A 15,429-nucleotide genomic window follows, 5' to 3' on the forward strand; every position below is an offset into this window, starting at 1 on the left:
TCTAACTTTCCCCCCTTTTAGCTTTCTCTCTGATGCCTTTTGCTTACTTCATAGTAGTTTATATTAGTTTTTAATCTTTTTTAAAAAAAAATCAAGGTTCTGCCTTTGCAACAAACCTATTCTTCCCCTACCACTCTTTTACCACAATCCCAAATGACATATATCGGTCAGTTTGTTGAATTTTCTCATGGATTTTCACCCAGGCCTCTGCAGACCACTGACTTTGTTAGGCTGGTCATCTTTTACTGTCATTTCATTGCTGTTAGCTACCCAGAGTTTCAGAGAGTTTGGCAGCATGCACACTTATGATCCTAGTGATTGTTACTGTCTATTAAGATGCACATTACAAATCTAAACATTAAAAAAAGAGAAAGAGAGAGAAAGGCCTGCTTACCTTTTCTCCTGCAGAACTGCTTTTTGTTTTGCCTCGCGTCATCTTCAGCAGTTCCGGGTAAAAAAATTCCGGGCAGCGCTTGTGATCTGGCTCAAAAAGGGAGAGGGCGATGCGTACGGCTGCAGCTGCAGGCTCAGATTCTGGAGGGTGTTCTGGATTGGCGACATCCTCCCACCGAGGTTTTTTCAGCAAAGTGGTACCCAGCGGGCCTGATAAGGAGGTGAGTTGCACCCGGTGGGGTTCCGTCATGGCTATGCGTTAGTTGCAGCTACTCTCAAGGCATGGTTTCCATCGCTTTAGGCCACAGGTGTAGGTACGGGAGCGTTCACGGTTAGCACGCGCTCAGAACTGACCGCTGAAGACCAAAGTCAATGCTGACCTTAGATTACAACTTCGAAAGTAACCTAAAGAGTCTCTGTTTTTATCCTAAATGGAGAATCATCCCATAGCAACACCTTTCGGGGGTTAACTTCCAGCCCTTGGAGTGATGGTCACTACGCAGTCCAGCTGTGTTTCAAGCAGCGAGCGAAGGCAAACGGACAGAAATGATTTTCTGAAGGGAACAACTTTTATACAATTTCCTATGCGGCTATAAAAGTCAGCCTGGGTTACAGTACTGTGCATTAGAGGGTTTCCCACACAACGGGCTGACATAATCAAAGGACACTGAACACATGAGCTCCAGTTTTCAGGCAAACCGGAATCTAGGCCCGTCGTTCTTCAGATGCCGATTCATCGGGTCCAATGGCCGGCAGGAAGCGTTCCTGAGAACTTCCTTCCGCACAGGTTTCTTTCTACGTGCTCTAGAGAGAGGGGGGAAATAAGAAAAGTTTCAGCACCTGATCTGGCGTGGTGGCTTGCCCAAGGGGATGCACAGGAAATACGATTCCTCTGCTATCGCGCACCTATGTGTTTCAGCTCGAATGAGGCTATATGGAAACTGGACTGAGGAAGCTCAGTAAAATAAGTCACCACACAATACTAATTGAGCCCTTTGTGAAACTGATCGCTGTACAGGTAAAACCTCTTTTTGGATAACAATGGATGTGATAGAATGGATGGGCAAGTCAAAGGAACAACAAATGACTTCATTCATTAGAACATATATATATACACACAAAAAAACTATACATAGTGGGGAGAAATGGCCAACCAGTTTACTTACCTTTAGTTACCTTCCAATCTGGATTGCGTGTCTATTTACCAGAGGTGTGCTGGTAAATAGCAATAACAATAGCACCTAGACTTATATACCACTGTACAGTGCTTTACAGCTCTCTCTAGGCAGTTTGCAAATGTTAGCATATTGTCCCGAACAATCTGGGTCCTCATTTTACTCACCTCAGAAAGATGGAAGGCTGAGTCAATCTTGAGTTAGTTAGGATCGAACTCCTGGCAGTGAGCAGTGAGTTAGCCTGCAATACTACATTCTAACCACTGGGGACAGCCTGGCTCTTATGTTTAGGGTTGCTGCCATCCTATCACTAGTCAAAGAATATTGGATTGGCATGATATGCAGCACAGCTCAGCTTTGTTCTCAACTGGTGTGCAAAAGTCCAGGAGATTTAACAGCCAGTTACACCCACCACAGCTATCTGGTCACTGAGATGGGATACCACAATGTTGATTGCAATGGAGGAGCACGTTGAGTTGATTGTGATGCAACACAACAGTTCCTAGTTACCTATGTTGTCAGCAACAACCAGCCAATTAGTATGTCAGAAGAACAGGTCAGATTCGGCTGAAGTCGCAGTGCAGCTCGTTGTGCTTTGGCTTAATGCACCAGGATGTCATGATTTAGATCTTACCCTAATAAATAAATCTGGCCTTCGTAGCTTTTTAACAACTTGCATTTTAGACCAGAAGTGGGAAAGTTTCTGAGGAATAAGGGCGTACAACTCAGGTGAGCAAATGTAGGTGATATCAAAAGAGAGTAGTAAGATCAGAGGGAAGCAATGCCATATTTTTTGTCTTTTTCTGTTTTTCTTTAATAAAAACCAGAAGCTTCTGAGAAACAATCATAGTCAACTGGTAAGTCTTGACATAACTTGGCAAGAGCTCAAGTTTATGTACATAGCATACCTTCCTCCAAGTTTCGTCCAAAACAAAAACCTTGTAAAGAAGAAGGCTGGACTCAAAAAGCATAGCTGAGCCAGAATCCCCTATAGAACTTCCAGGGATAAAGACAATTAAAGCCCACCTATGATCACAACTTGTGCAGATAAAATTAGGTGCCAAATCAGTCAAACGGATTTTGAACAAATTTGAGTTAAAATATGGGAGGAAGAAGACAACTGAACAAGGAATAAAATTAAAGGGGGATATGGCTGAAGGATCTGAGCTCTCTTATACTATTTGGAGGACCCTGAATAGTTTTGAGGGGTGGAGTGCCTAAGTGTAAAATCAATATGATTGAGTGGAGGCTCTTAGCAGATAACGTGCTGTATGAATGTGGAGAGGCGCAGAGCCCGGCCCATCTGCTGGGATGTCAGCTACCACCAGAAACATATACCGATAATGACTTATTTTTTGGCCAATCACAAAGCCAAGAAGGTGGCCTTATTCTGGCAGTTTAGAGTTTAATCTAGATCAGTGATGGCAAACTTTTTTGGCACCAAGTGTCGAAAAGGCCAAGCGGAAATGTCGTGCACGTGCGCTCATCAGAGCCAAGCTCCGGAAAAGCCAAACTTCCGGGTTCTAGAGCACATGTGCGCCCGACAATCAGCTGACCAGCATGCATGTGCACACCAGTTTTCAGCACTGCCGCGTGCACAAAGGACAGCGCACATGCGTGCCAGGAGCCCGGAAGACAAACAGGCAAGGCTGCACATGCCAGGTGACATGACTTCTTGTGCCACTTTGATTCACCATCACGGATCTAGATCCTGAAGAAGACGACCAGTCAAATGTGATAATACAACTTTGGATTGGTTTATAAGCATGGGGGAGGGGGCGTGTTTCGAAGATAAAAATGAATCTATTGTCCCTCCAAGAGACCTTCTATTTTTCCCAGAAGAAATCCAACATCATACCCTGAAAACCAGAAAATTTGCCAGTCAATGTTGGTAGTTTTGAGAGGCCAAAAGCGAGGTGAGAAAGGTGACTTTAGCCACAGGGATCAACACCATATGAATACAAAATGCTAAACTGGCCACTGACACTTAAGAAAAATCTTTCATTTTTAGGACCTGAACATTGCCTTGGTGCCAGTAAAACTAATGAATGGAACATTTAATTTCTGCTAAAGGGAAAATACTTCCAAACCTTTGTCAGAGTCAAAATACTTCCAAACTTTTGACAAGTCAGATTGTTCTGACTCAGCTGCGAAACTGTGTACAAATAAAATATTTGCACATGGAGAGATTTCTTCTGAGCAAAAGCAGTTTTCTTTTTTTTTTCAAAACCGAGCAAAGGAGATGCATAGACGCAAACAAGCCAAGGAAAATACACAGATTCTCAATCACATCCTTGGGGGGGCACTTGCTTCAAAACAAGAACTCTCTAAGGACAAAGCTTAAGCCTTGTTAAAAAGCTAGTGTCATATAACAAAACCTTATACAGCTCAGCTATGTTGACTGAATGATTTCAGGCTTGTTCTTTGACTCTTGACAGTAGAGTCTATCTACAGAGTGGATTTAACGAATACTGTACTCCTTTTTGAAATGCAACCAGCCAGCGTGATATGTGAGATGGCTCTTGAAAAGATGATTGAACTTTGGTCATAATTGCTAGCAATATCTTATTCTATAGTAGATATATTTCCCTATGTTCAACTCCTGATATTATATCTCTGATGCATGCACTTAAAAGTACTTTATTGTCATGTCAAATTCTTCTCTATTGTCCATTATCATGGCTCTTTCCTGGATATCCTTTATATTAGCCCTGTGTTGAAACCATTGGTAAATTACCTGACCGTAGTCTTCCCTCATTTGGCAGTCATTCAGTTTTCCTTGATCAATGCTGGCTGAGGAGTTTTAAATCCCAGTGCATCTAAAGGGCAGCATCTTGACAAAGGCCATTTTACCAATTTGCAGGAATGCAGTTCTTGCTTTCAAGCAAAACAGTTTTATAGTTGAAGTCACTCTCCCATTATTGCATTTCCATTGTTTCATTTTAGATTCCTTATCTTCATTTAATACTTGGGGTAGCAAAATGCTTTTGTTTGATAGTGCAACATTGTATCTTTACAGGAAAACACAGATACTGCTTGTCCATTCAGAAATTCTGCAGGTCAGAGATACAGCATTCAAATTAAAGTTAGCCTTTAATAATGAACATTCTTTTCATTTTTTACTTCTCCTTTAATTTCCTCTTCCACTTGTTTCTTCACTTTTCTTTTTTCATTTCCCGATCTTAAGCCCCAGAAAACAGATCTTTTTATTATATATTTAACAATAATCTGTTTTTCCACTCTTTTCATAAAGATAGCTCTTCCTCCTCCAATTTATTCCCTACAACAACAAAACCATCTGGTTGATTGGACAGAGAACATGGTTACTCTGGTACCAGAAAGCTTCCATGTTGATGGGAAGGGAGAGAGAAAATTTTAGAATTGCTCTATCTATCTCATGCTTTAACCGCCTGTTTATATTGGCTCCCATTCCATTTTATGGAATTGTATATAATTTATTGTTTTATACCGTTACACCAGAAAACAGAAATCAAAACAAATCTATGCAATTGTTAGAGAGCAGCATAAACTATGAACCTTACCAGCATTAGTATTTCAAAATGAACAAAATCAAACCAGCTTTGTCTAATTTCTTCGGCATTAGTTCAGTTTATAGAAAGATAACAGATTATCTTATCAGTGGTAGCAAGAAGTTTATTTTTCTCCACACATTCCTGTTATTTCAAAGTTGTATTGTGGGCACTATCAGAATACTGAACTCCCTTTCAAATTCCTTCTCATTAATAAACTCAAGTTGGCAAACCACAAATAGCCTTATTCCAGCTTTCAAATGTTTAACGTAGCACTGATACAAATAGTTAATCTTTTGTAGTACAGTGCTTTGCTTTTTGCAAAAACAGCAGGTAGCATATAATGAGCCCCCACACACAAACACACAAATTAGAAATGTCACATCAACCACCACAGCCCTTGCTTCTGTCCCTGAATATTTTTTAAAACAAATAGAACAAGGGTTTCAAAATCCTCACTCTAACCATATACTAACACTCTTTTGTGTCTGTAGCCTTTAATTGGGGAGAAATGGTACATCATCAGGCAAAACACTTTCAACCAGGGCACCTCAAATGGACTAACTTACAGAACGTATCCAAAATCTGACTTTGTATAAAATAGAACACAGCTTAGGGGGGGCCAAAAGCCTTACTAAGCAGGTATATACAAAAGTATGAAGGCTATTGCTTAAAAAGCATTGTAAGCCGCCGAGTCTCCGGAGAAGGGCGGCATATAAATCAAACTAATAAATAATAAATAATAATAAAATCTGGGGCCTAGGGTTCCTTGTGGAACTGAAATTTTGTAAAAACATTTGTAAATGATATAATTTTGTAAAACATTTCATGACACGAACATGATCATAAAGCATTTTATGACGTAATACAAAATGTCATGAAACATTTTTTATGATCAACTGCTATAGTGCTATAGCACCTATACAGATCAACATGGGCTATTTTCAAGGCAGAAGATATCTGAATATCTCCCTGAATTTTAAAGAAATTTTCAAGTGAAGCCAAGTACATTAAAAGCTCTGCCACTGTTGAAGGCATTGAGGCATCTGATAAGGAAATACCTCTGAAACAATGACCCAACAGGTCATTGGTCTAGTACAACATAAAAGACAATGATTCACGCAATACATCTAGAATGGTGCTTCTTAAAAGATCCCTGGGTATCTTTCAAGACCCTCTCCGGGGTCTGTGAAACCCTAATTATTGGCCACCTTACGTTGAAAAACATCACCATATTAAAATCATACCAAATAATTGTGAGAAGCAGTAGCAGTGGTGAATGCATCCATTTTAATCCTTCATACAGTGAATATTGACAATGATTAACCGATGCAAAGGAAAGCGTCAAAAGAGAACATTGGTAGCTCAGGGTTGAAATGAGGAATTCTTGCTGCTTCCTAAACTTTGGTCGTTTTAATAATAATAATAATAATAACAACAACAACAACTTTGTCATTTTACATGTATATACAGTATACCCATACAACGAAATTCACTTAACACCCAAAGACCAGGTCCAACACACATAACAATCCCCAAACATTCCCACCCACCACAAATTCCCCACCCCTAAACCACCCAAACAACAGACCAAGTAATACTGTCCAACAGCTCACAGATGGTGGCCCTTTAGTTCATTGTTGAGTGCAATTATAGCTCTGGGATAAAAACTATTCAGAAAACTTGCAGGTAACATCATCAGACAGTGATGAGGTTGCCTACTTTGGGTCATGAAACATCTGCAAGAAAACCATCAAAATCAGAGAAAACCAAGCACCCTGTCAAAAGGAAAGCTCTTTTGGGGCGCTGCCTTAAAAAGTAAGGTAAAGGTAAAGGTTCTCCTCGCACCTATGTGCTAGTTGTTCCCGACTCTAGGGGGTGGTGCTCATCTCCGTTTTAAAGCCAAAGAGCCAGCACTGTCCGAAGACGTCTCGGTGGTCATGTGGCTGGCATGACTAAACGCCAAAGGCGCACGGAACACTGTTACCTTCCCACCAAAGGTGGTCCCTATTTTTCTACTTGCATTTTTTACGTGCTTTCGAACTGCTAGGTTGGCAGAAGCCAGGACAAGGAACGGGAGCTTACCCCGTTATGCGGCACTAGGGATTCGAACTGCTCAGCTGACCTTTCGATCAACAAGCTCAGCGTCTTAGCCACTGAGCCACCAGGTCCCCTGCTTAAAAAGTGGGGACATCTAAAGAATCTAAGAGGATAAAAGTGCAAGGAGGAAGAGAGCCATTACCTTCCTGAATTTGAAGGGCATCCATCCCAAAGGAGGGTTCGAAGTCTTCTGAAAGGAGGCCAAGGGAGACTTCTTCCTCTCCAGCTGCTCTGTGAAGAATCTCTGGCTGCACCCCGAATTATTTTCTTCTTTTTTTTTGATGGTGGTGGGGGGAAGTAATCCTGCTGCTCAGTTCTGGCCCAAAGGGCCTCCCCCCCACTATCACCTGCAGCAGCAACAACACGAGAGCTTTGAGCTAGGGCTGCGGCTCCAAATTTATTTTATTTAGAATATTTATATAGCCGCCTACTGGCTGACAGCCACTCCCCCCCCCCACCCAGGGCCAACAGCTGCCAGCCAAGCAGGAGGGGGGCAAAACATCCCCCCTCCCCACTTTCCCTCCCCAGACCAGCTTCTTCTGTTTAGGGACTACTGGATAAGCAATAATTAGCAGAAGCCCCCCTCCTCCCCCTCCTCGATTGGGAATGGGAATTGGGAGTCCTTCCCATCTGGAAGGCCGAGTTTGGAGGGGGGGGAGATAAGGTCGGTTCGATGAGGCTCCCCAGGGTGGCCCGTCTTGCGGGACAGGTTAGGCCGGGTCAGGCCTGGCTTCTTACCTCCCTTCCCCCACCAACCGTCCCCCACCTCGTTTGGGGCCGACCCAGTCGGAGTCCCGGCCTTCGCACGCGGCGAGTTGGGCCCAGAGAGCGAGGAGGCAATTTAGGAGACAACCCCGCTCGGTTGCTGCTGGAAGCCGGGATGAAGGGAAGGCGTCCCGACAGGGTGAGGGGCGCCGCTTATTATCAACCCGCCCCCCCCACTCCTCCCGCAACTACAGTTGGCGAGGCGGAGAGCAAGGCCCCGTTGCCCCTAGTTACGAGGGAGGCGCTTTCGCACGCCGGGAGGTTTGTCCCTTCTCGCGCCCTGTACCCCCTCCCTTCTCTTCCCCCCCCCCCAGCCGCCCGCTGCGCTCACACACAGGCCCGTGCCGGCCTCCCTCCTCCTCGTCCTCCTCCTGCGGCCGGCCGCCGTCGCTCTTTCCACCAAACGGCGCCCACCCACCCCCCACACCACCACCAAGCCTTAACCCTGCCCGCCCCGCCAAGATGCCTTCTCTCCTTTCGGAGCTCCCGCGTCACGTGCCAGGGGTGGGCAGAAGCGGCCCCGCGCGCGCAAGGGAGGCCGGGGAGAGGAAAAGGAGGAGAAAAAAAAAAAAAAAAAAAGCGAGCGAGCGCATCACGTGACGCCAACGCCGCCTTCCAGGCTCGCGGGGAGGAGGGAAAGGAAAAGGAGGGAGACGGGGGGGGGGAAACGCACGGACGGCGTCGGGTCACGTGTGGAGAGGGCGCCCCGCGGACGCCGAGCCCCGCATCACGTGCAGAGGCCCGACCTATCGGGGCTCCCGTCTCTGTCTTTCCTTCCCCCCCCACCTCACCCCCACCCTCTTCGCTGTTCTTCCTAGCCGTCCCTGCCTGAGGGAGAAGAAGGAGGAGGAGCGGGCGGTGCGCGAACGAGCGAGCCGGCCGCGGAGGAGGAGGAGGCGGCGGAGTGAGGGAGTCGAAGCGGCGACCGACCGACCGAACGAGTCGGGGGGGAGGGGTCGCGAAGAGGGGGGGCCGGTGGGCGCGAGGAGGGTGTGGCGGCCGAGGCGCAGCGACGGTGCCGGCTGGGTCGGGAAGATGGCGGCGGCAGCGGCGACGGCGGCGGCGGCGCCGCCTGTGAACCTGCGGCTGGGAGACTTGGTGTGGTGAGTGGCGCGGGGAAGAGGGAGGGAGCGGGGGGGGCTCCGCCGATCCTGAGGAAAAGAAGCGAAGGGCAGGGCGGGGCCGCGGGGCCTGATGAGGGGAGGAGGGCGGGGGCGGGACCAGCCCTTCAAATTAAAAAAAAAAAAGGGGGGGGAGAAACAAACTGCCGATAAAGCCGTGGAGGCCGGAGTGGCCCTTCGGACCGGCCGGGGTGGAGCTGCTGAGGCGGACGGTGAGCTTTGGCGGGAGGGGAAGGTGGGGGGTGGTGGCAGGAGGAGACCCTTGGTAGCCCTCCCAGCCTCGAACCCCTCCCGGGTTGGAGCGAGGAGGCTCTTTCTCCGTCTTCGGGGTGACAGCCGGCCCCGAAGACTTGTCTTGGTGGGGGTGGGGGGGGAACCAGCCGGGGCGGGGAGAGGAAGAGCGATGCCTGGGCCGAGGCGAAGCGTTGGAGCCGCGTAGGAAGCACCCGCACCAGCAGCAACAGCAGCAACGGCTACTTCTCTCTGCGGGGCAGCCAAGTGGAGGAGGGGACGAGAAGCCCCTTCTCGGTTTAAACACACACACACACACACACACACACACACACACACACACACACACACAACCTGGGGGGTTGTTTCTTGCGCCTTCCTTTTACTCGCAATCCAACTTGCCCTTAAAAAAGTCAGCCTCCCCGAATCCCCAACAGCCTTCTTTTTTTGCCTTCTTCGCTCGCGGCGTTTGGAAAATGGTAAACGAAGCAGCAACAGCAGCGGAGGTATTTTACTGGTCAGCAAGTTCAACTTTAGACGTGCTTTTTTTGTTTCTTGGCTGTCGAAGCTGCCATTCCCTCTTGCAAGGGATGATAATAATGATCATAATAATACAAATTTGCCCCGTGGAGAGAAAGAATGTGGTCAGCGTATACTCCTTTGCATTTCCTATAATTATAGAGTAGTTGGTGTTGAAGCAAGAGGAGGAGGAGGACTGGGGCTCAGAGCAATAGGCCAGGCCTTGCGTGCAAAAGGAAGGGTCCCGTTTTTGATTTCTGGGCATTTCTTAGTAGGATGGGTAAATAGAATAGAATTCTTTATTGGCCAAGTGTGATTGCACACACAAGGAATTTGTCTCCGGTGCAGAAACACTCAGTGTACCCGTGTTTTCCCGAAAATAAGACCCTGTCTTATATTTTTTTGAACCCTGAAATAAGCGCTTGGCCTTATTGCCATGCACTCAAAAGCCCGGTTGGGCTTATTATCAGGGGATGTCTTATTTTGGGGGAAACAGGATACATACAAACAACAACAAAGTGATAGACTCCTGCAGAAACTTTTATGGGGACGGCTTCTGTAAGAATGCCCAGCAAAATTGGATAATGTCTGGTAGCCTTTTCCCACCCAACATATCTTGCTGCATGTATTTCAGTTCCCAGATTCCTGTGTCATGGATAGGAGGAATTCTGGGAGTTGACATCTCTCATTTGAAATGCAACAAGGAGGTCAGGAAGAGCTGGTCTGAAGCTATACTGCAGTTTCCTACATAAGGTTCCTAAGTGGCTTATTAATCAGGCAATAGTTTATTGTAACTAAATTTATGGATGGAGGCTCTGGGAGCTGTTCTTTGCTGTCTTATTACCTTCATCTAGATTTTGTTTTGCCGGTGTTCCTTTTATTAAAATATTCTGTAAGATTTATAATGCAGGCCACTTCCAAATAAATCCCATGAGTTGAATGGACTTGCTTCCATGTAAAATGGCATAGGATTGTTTCTGCAGGCCAGTAAACCTTGTAGACTCTTGTTCTTCTTTACCAGCAGTTTTATGATGTAGGTCTCTAATACAACAACTGGAGTAACAGAGAGAGACATTTTTTTCCTGGTAAGTGGGCTTGTTAGGAATAACAAGATTAGAGTGAAAGTTCTCCTTGAAATTAACATTCCTTAATTGGATGCATGGTTTATATTTGTCCTTGATTCTCCATGATTGCAAGACATTGCTGGTTAAGGGCTATGTAAGGCATAGTTTTCTACTGTCAAGTTCTTTGACAGCTACTAACTAATTATGTGCCAGTTGAGAATTTTTGGAACTTGTAAAACCTATCTTTAAATGTGTGGCATCAATGAATTGAGCTGTACTATTGTTGGGCAGTTAGAGTGTCTTCATTGTATAATGCCCATAATAATGAGGGGCGTTTACAATTTAATAATAGCTACCTGTGATATACAGAGGAAACCACAATTACCAACTGAATGGAGTGGGTTTAGGGAGTATGAAAATGTAACCTTAAACATTACTCATTAGATGTTTCAGAAGATGAAAGTGTTTATACAGCAGCCCCCATTGTATTTATGAAGATTTTTTTTTTAATTTCTGGAGAGATGTTGAAAGCTCTTGATAAATTTGAATTGTCAAATTTAAGTGTCATTGTCATCAAAGACTGTACACTTAAAAAGTTGTTTTTTTCCTACCTCTTCAGACATGTGACTCTTGGTAGAACTAACAGTTTAACATTACATACACTAAATGAGTGTAAAGCTAAGCGTCCTTCACTTTGCATCTTAGGACTGGCATTATTGGATCGAGTATTGATTTAATATTTAATATTGATAATATTGACTTCTTAATGGCTTGGAAAGAGAAAGCAACAGCTTTTGGCAACTTTTACCCAATTTCCTTTGATGTGATAATTCTAAACTCTGTTATGAACATAACTCTCCCTGTCCTACTAGCATCCATTAATATCAAATTAAGTAAAGTGAAATTTTTCAGCAAACTTTCAAGGTTAAATTGGTAAAGTCATCTATAGCTTTGCAGATCCATAATGTCTCTAGCATACTATAGGATATCATTTTGGAAGCTGATGGTAGTTTACAGTCCTCTTAAGTAATGTAGTAGGTATGTTTCTGGGGAAGGGAAAAGTGTACAGCAAGATACTGAAAATCAGAAAAATACAAGCATTTTAAACTGTTCTTAGTGCAGGTAGTCCTGAAGTTACGTCTAATTGGGCAATTATGGTCATAAGTTGTGATGGTTGTAAAGCGAGCCAGCATGTGAGTTGACATGAGTTTGTGACCTTTTTTGCAGTGGTCATAAAGAGAATGCTGAGACTGATGTACAGGTTGTTCTCGACTTACAACAGTTCATTTAGTGACAGTTCAACGGCACTGAAAAAAGTGACTTGTGACTGTTTTTCACCCTTATGACCGTTGCAGCATCCCCATGGTCACGTGCTTTACATTTGGATGTTTGATGACTGACTCACATTTATGCCGGTTGCAGTGTCCTGGAGTCATGTGATCCCCTTTTACAACCTTCTGACAAGCAAAGTCAATGGGGAATCCAGATTCACTGAATAACCATGTTATTAATTTAAGAACCTCAGTGATTCACTTAACAAAAGTGGCGAGAAAAGTCGTAAAATGGGACAAAACTCACTCAACAGATTTCTCACTTAGCAACATAAATTTTGGGCTCAATTGTGGTCATAAGTCAAGGACTACCTGTACTGTGCTTGATTAAGCTTAGTGATATATCTTGGGGCTGTATATTTCAAAAATACGATTTAGAAGTACTTTGTCTCTTCTTTCCACATTAAAGTAGCCTACTTTTTCAGGCTCCTGTGCAAATCTGAGAAAAAAGTGCTACTTTTTTTTATCCGTGATAAATATTTCAATGCCTTATAGATCTCTCTGGTCGTTTTGAATCCTTGGGGGCATCAAAAAGGTTAAAAATAGTTTCCAGCCATTGAACTTTATAAAGCTATTAGATGAATAAATTCTGCTTTTATGTAGTCTAACAAAGTAGCTTAAGCAAAGGCTCCTAGTGGGTTTTTGGGACGTTCTCCTTATTCCTGTGTGTCTATGGAGATTCTCAATCATCCAAGTCACAGTTGTCTCAAAGGTGCTTCCCCCCCCCTCCCTTTTCAAAAGGCAACTGGACTGTTTTTATTTGAGGAAGAAGACAAGAAGCTTCGTCAGTTATAATTGGGTGGGGAGGGGGGATGGAAAGATAAGTACTGGCAGTTGAGACTGTATGGTTCTTTTTCCTGTGTTTGGAAGCAATTTGGTAACAGTGCCAAAAGTTACAGCATCATCGATCCTTTGTAATTTCTATGCCAGTTTGAGTGCAAAGTCGTCTAAATCAGTACACTTTTTTTAAAAAAACATACCTTGTCCCCTTTTCCATGACTTTGTGTGTTTGGATATTGTCCTTTAATGTGAATTCCAGTTATCGGACATTTTGGCAATATATACGCTTGCTCTATTTTCGTAGAGTTGCTTTTAGGAAGGAAAGCTTTTAAATCTGAATTAGTACTGGTAGAAGTTAGAGTAGGCCGTTGGTTTTACCAGAAGAAACTATTTTAATCTGAAAAGTGGGGCATTTAAAGAGCAGTTGCTCTCAGTTCTGAGAGTCCACAAGCCATGCAGTAATAATTTTAAATAAAAGACTTGTGAAAGAAATTAAGAAGGATCTTTGAGACTTGCCAAGTTGAGTCTTAATTTTGCAGACTGCTAAATTATTTGCTTTACACACATCTGGAACTCCAAACAGTGACACTAGTTTCTAATTTGCCCCTACTGAGTAAGTTGGAAGCATTACAAAGGTTGTTTATAGTTCTTTGCAGAGGCTAGTCTTCGTTTTTAACAGCAGATAGGCAGTATGAATGTCTATTAACTTTTTTTGCCATTTGTGAAAGCATTTTGCACCCAAGAAATTATTAGGTTGGATCTGCCTGGACTTCAGAGTAATATTCATTTTGTATTTTCATAAAAGAATATTGTCTGTAACCACACTTGGTTTCACTATATAGCTCAGTGATAGCTAACCTTTTTGCCATCGCATGCCAGGAGCGATGCATAATTCTATGCATCCTGCAAATATGCACACACCCCTCCTCCCACTCCTGGTACATGATGGCCCGATAGGGCCGTTTTTCTCTTTAACCAGGCTCCAGAACCTTTCTAAGAACCTGGGGAGGGCGAAAACGGCCTTTCCCAACTCCCACCCGGAGGCCCTCCGGAGGCCGGAAACAGCCCATTTGTCAACTTCCAGAAGGCCCATTTTTTGCTGTCCCCAGCCTCCAGAGCCTTTCTAGGAGTCAGGGGAGGGCAAAAACGGCCTTCCCCACCACCCCCTGAGGCCCTCTGGAAGCAGGAAACAGTTTGTTTCCCTACTTCTGGTGGGCCCAGAAGGCTTGAAAATCATGCCATCACATGCGCATGCACGCCGGAGCTGAGCTCGTGTGCCCACCAATATGTGGCACGCGTGCCATAGGTTCGCCAGCACGGATATAGCTCTTCAATTTCTTTTCTAATAGTACTATATAGGGGAGGGCTATTGATGAATTGCTGCTGTTTTTAATAGTGTTTGACTGACTTCTGGTTTTTCTGTAGGGGGAAGCTGGGGCGGTATCCTCCTTGGCCAGGAAAGGTAAGTTCTTCAACCTAGATTCTAATCTGTTCTTTATCTTCTGGTTCTCTTGCATATTCAAACTCTAAAATTTTCTTTTTGTTTCAGTGTAAGCATTTTGGCAGGTTTCAAAACGGATTAGGTGCAGCAACTTAGTTTTTATCTTAGTTTCGGCTGAACAAGTTTTCCCCTGCTTTTTGTTTATAGGGCTTTGTTTAATAAAGAGCTGAGTTCAAGGTAGCAGACAGAAAAATAAATTCCTTGCATGCACAAGAACCTTAATAAGTATATAGTTTATTATAACTGTAGTTCTGTTTTTCAGACCTGAAGTTTAGATCTGAGTTAAGTCCATGAGGTGAGCCATAATTTTACTTTGTGATAAATTTAGAACCGCTGGGAGGTAGAGACAAATCTATTTCCGATGAATACTGTTGGAGAGAGCAGGGACTGTTAAGTTAGCAATCAATTGTTCACCCAAGTTATTTAGCAGAGAGAGCATACGGAACATTATTTCAAGGTGCTCAGCTTTCCTGTTATGCTTCCTGATCATATAATTGCTAGCTCTCCTGCCAGAAAGCATGCTCTGCACACTAACTCATAATTTAGCTTTAAATCTCCTGTAGTGCTGCTCTAAATCCTTTTTTCCGTCTCTGCCCAGTTCTAGCATGGTGATATTTAAAAAACTTAAGATAAAAACGATTAGTGTATCCATGGTTATGATTCTTACCATACAAGTATTGAGTGGGAACTTCTGCTCTGCACACTTAATCCCTTTGTACACTTTTCCATTGTTTTCTTTCTTGCTACAGCATGTTCTCAGTAATGCTTTTCCCCTGAGAAAAATCAAAGTGATAGGCAATAAATATGACCAATGCTTAGATTTACTGCTAGTCTGATGCACCTTTTATATTGGAATAAAAATGCTAGCCTTAAAATAATCATAACCTTTCCCAGTGTTGCTTACTCAATACTTAATTAA

General features: G+C 43.9%; 2 protein-coding genes and 1 long non-coding RNA gene across 34 annotated transcripts in view; 2 read left to right on the plus strand and 1 right to left on the minus strand.

Annotated features, from left to right (window-relative positions):
- UBN1 (ubinuclein 1) overlaps positions 1 to 8,800 on the minus strand; it is a 47,804-nt gene extending 39,004 nt beyond the window's left edge. For 4 of the 24 annotated variants that reach the window (XM_087878461.1, XM_087878454.1, XM_087878457.1 and 1 more), the window contains exons 1-3: positions 8,299 to 8,800; positions 7,341 to 7,545; positions 395 to 1,197 (exon numbers count right to left, since the gene is read on the minus strand). In XM_087878461.1, the coding sequence (XP_087734587.1) occupies positions 395 to 643 (249 nt within the window). In that variant the 5' untranslated portion in view covers positions 644 to 1,197; positions 7,341 to 7,545; positions 8,299 to 8,800. Of the gene's footprint in view, positions 1 to 394; positions 1,198 to 4,305; positions 4,622 to 7,340; positions 7,546 to 7,936 lie in introns of all 24 variants that reach the window. The other 20 variants (XM_087878462.1, XM_087878455.1, XM_087878459.1 and 17 more) reach the window with 10 other exon arrangements.
- On the plus strand, positions 2,234 to 4,672 carry LOC117667272 (uncharacterized). Its single transcript, XR_004592002.2, has 2 exons — positions 2,234 to 2,297; positions 4,588 to 4,672. It is a non-coding gene; the product is annotated as an uncharacterized LOC117667272 (long non-coding RNA).
- The window catches only part of GLYR1 (glyoxylate reductase 1 homolog), a 38,201-nt gene continuing 31,548 nt past the window's right edge, over positions 8,777 to 15,429 (plus strand). For 7 of the 9 annotated variants that reach the window (XM_034420511.3, XM_087878469.1, XM_034420514.3 and 4 more), the window contains exons 1-2: positions 8,936 to 9,066; positions 14,435 to 14,471. In XM_034420511.3, the coding sequence (XP_034276402.2) occupies positions 8,999 to 9,066; positions 14,435 to 14,471 (105 nt within the window). In that variant the 5' untranslated portion in view covers positions 8,936 to 8,998. Of the gene's footprint in view, positions 9,067 to 9,116; positions 9,297 to 14,434; positions 14,472 to 15,429 lie in introns of those variants that run through there. The other 2 variants (XM_034420515.3, XM_087878472.1) reach the window with 2 other exon arrangements.

This window comes from Pantherophis guttatus, chromosome 14, assembly GCF_059756535.1.
Source record: "Pantherophis guttatus breed Tessera chromosome 14, ASM5975653v1, whole genome shotgun sequence".
Lineage (NCBI taxonomy): Eukaryota > Metazoa > Chordata > Lepidosauria > Squamata > Colubridae > Pantherophis > Pantherophis guttatus.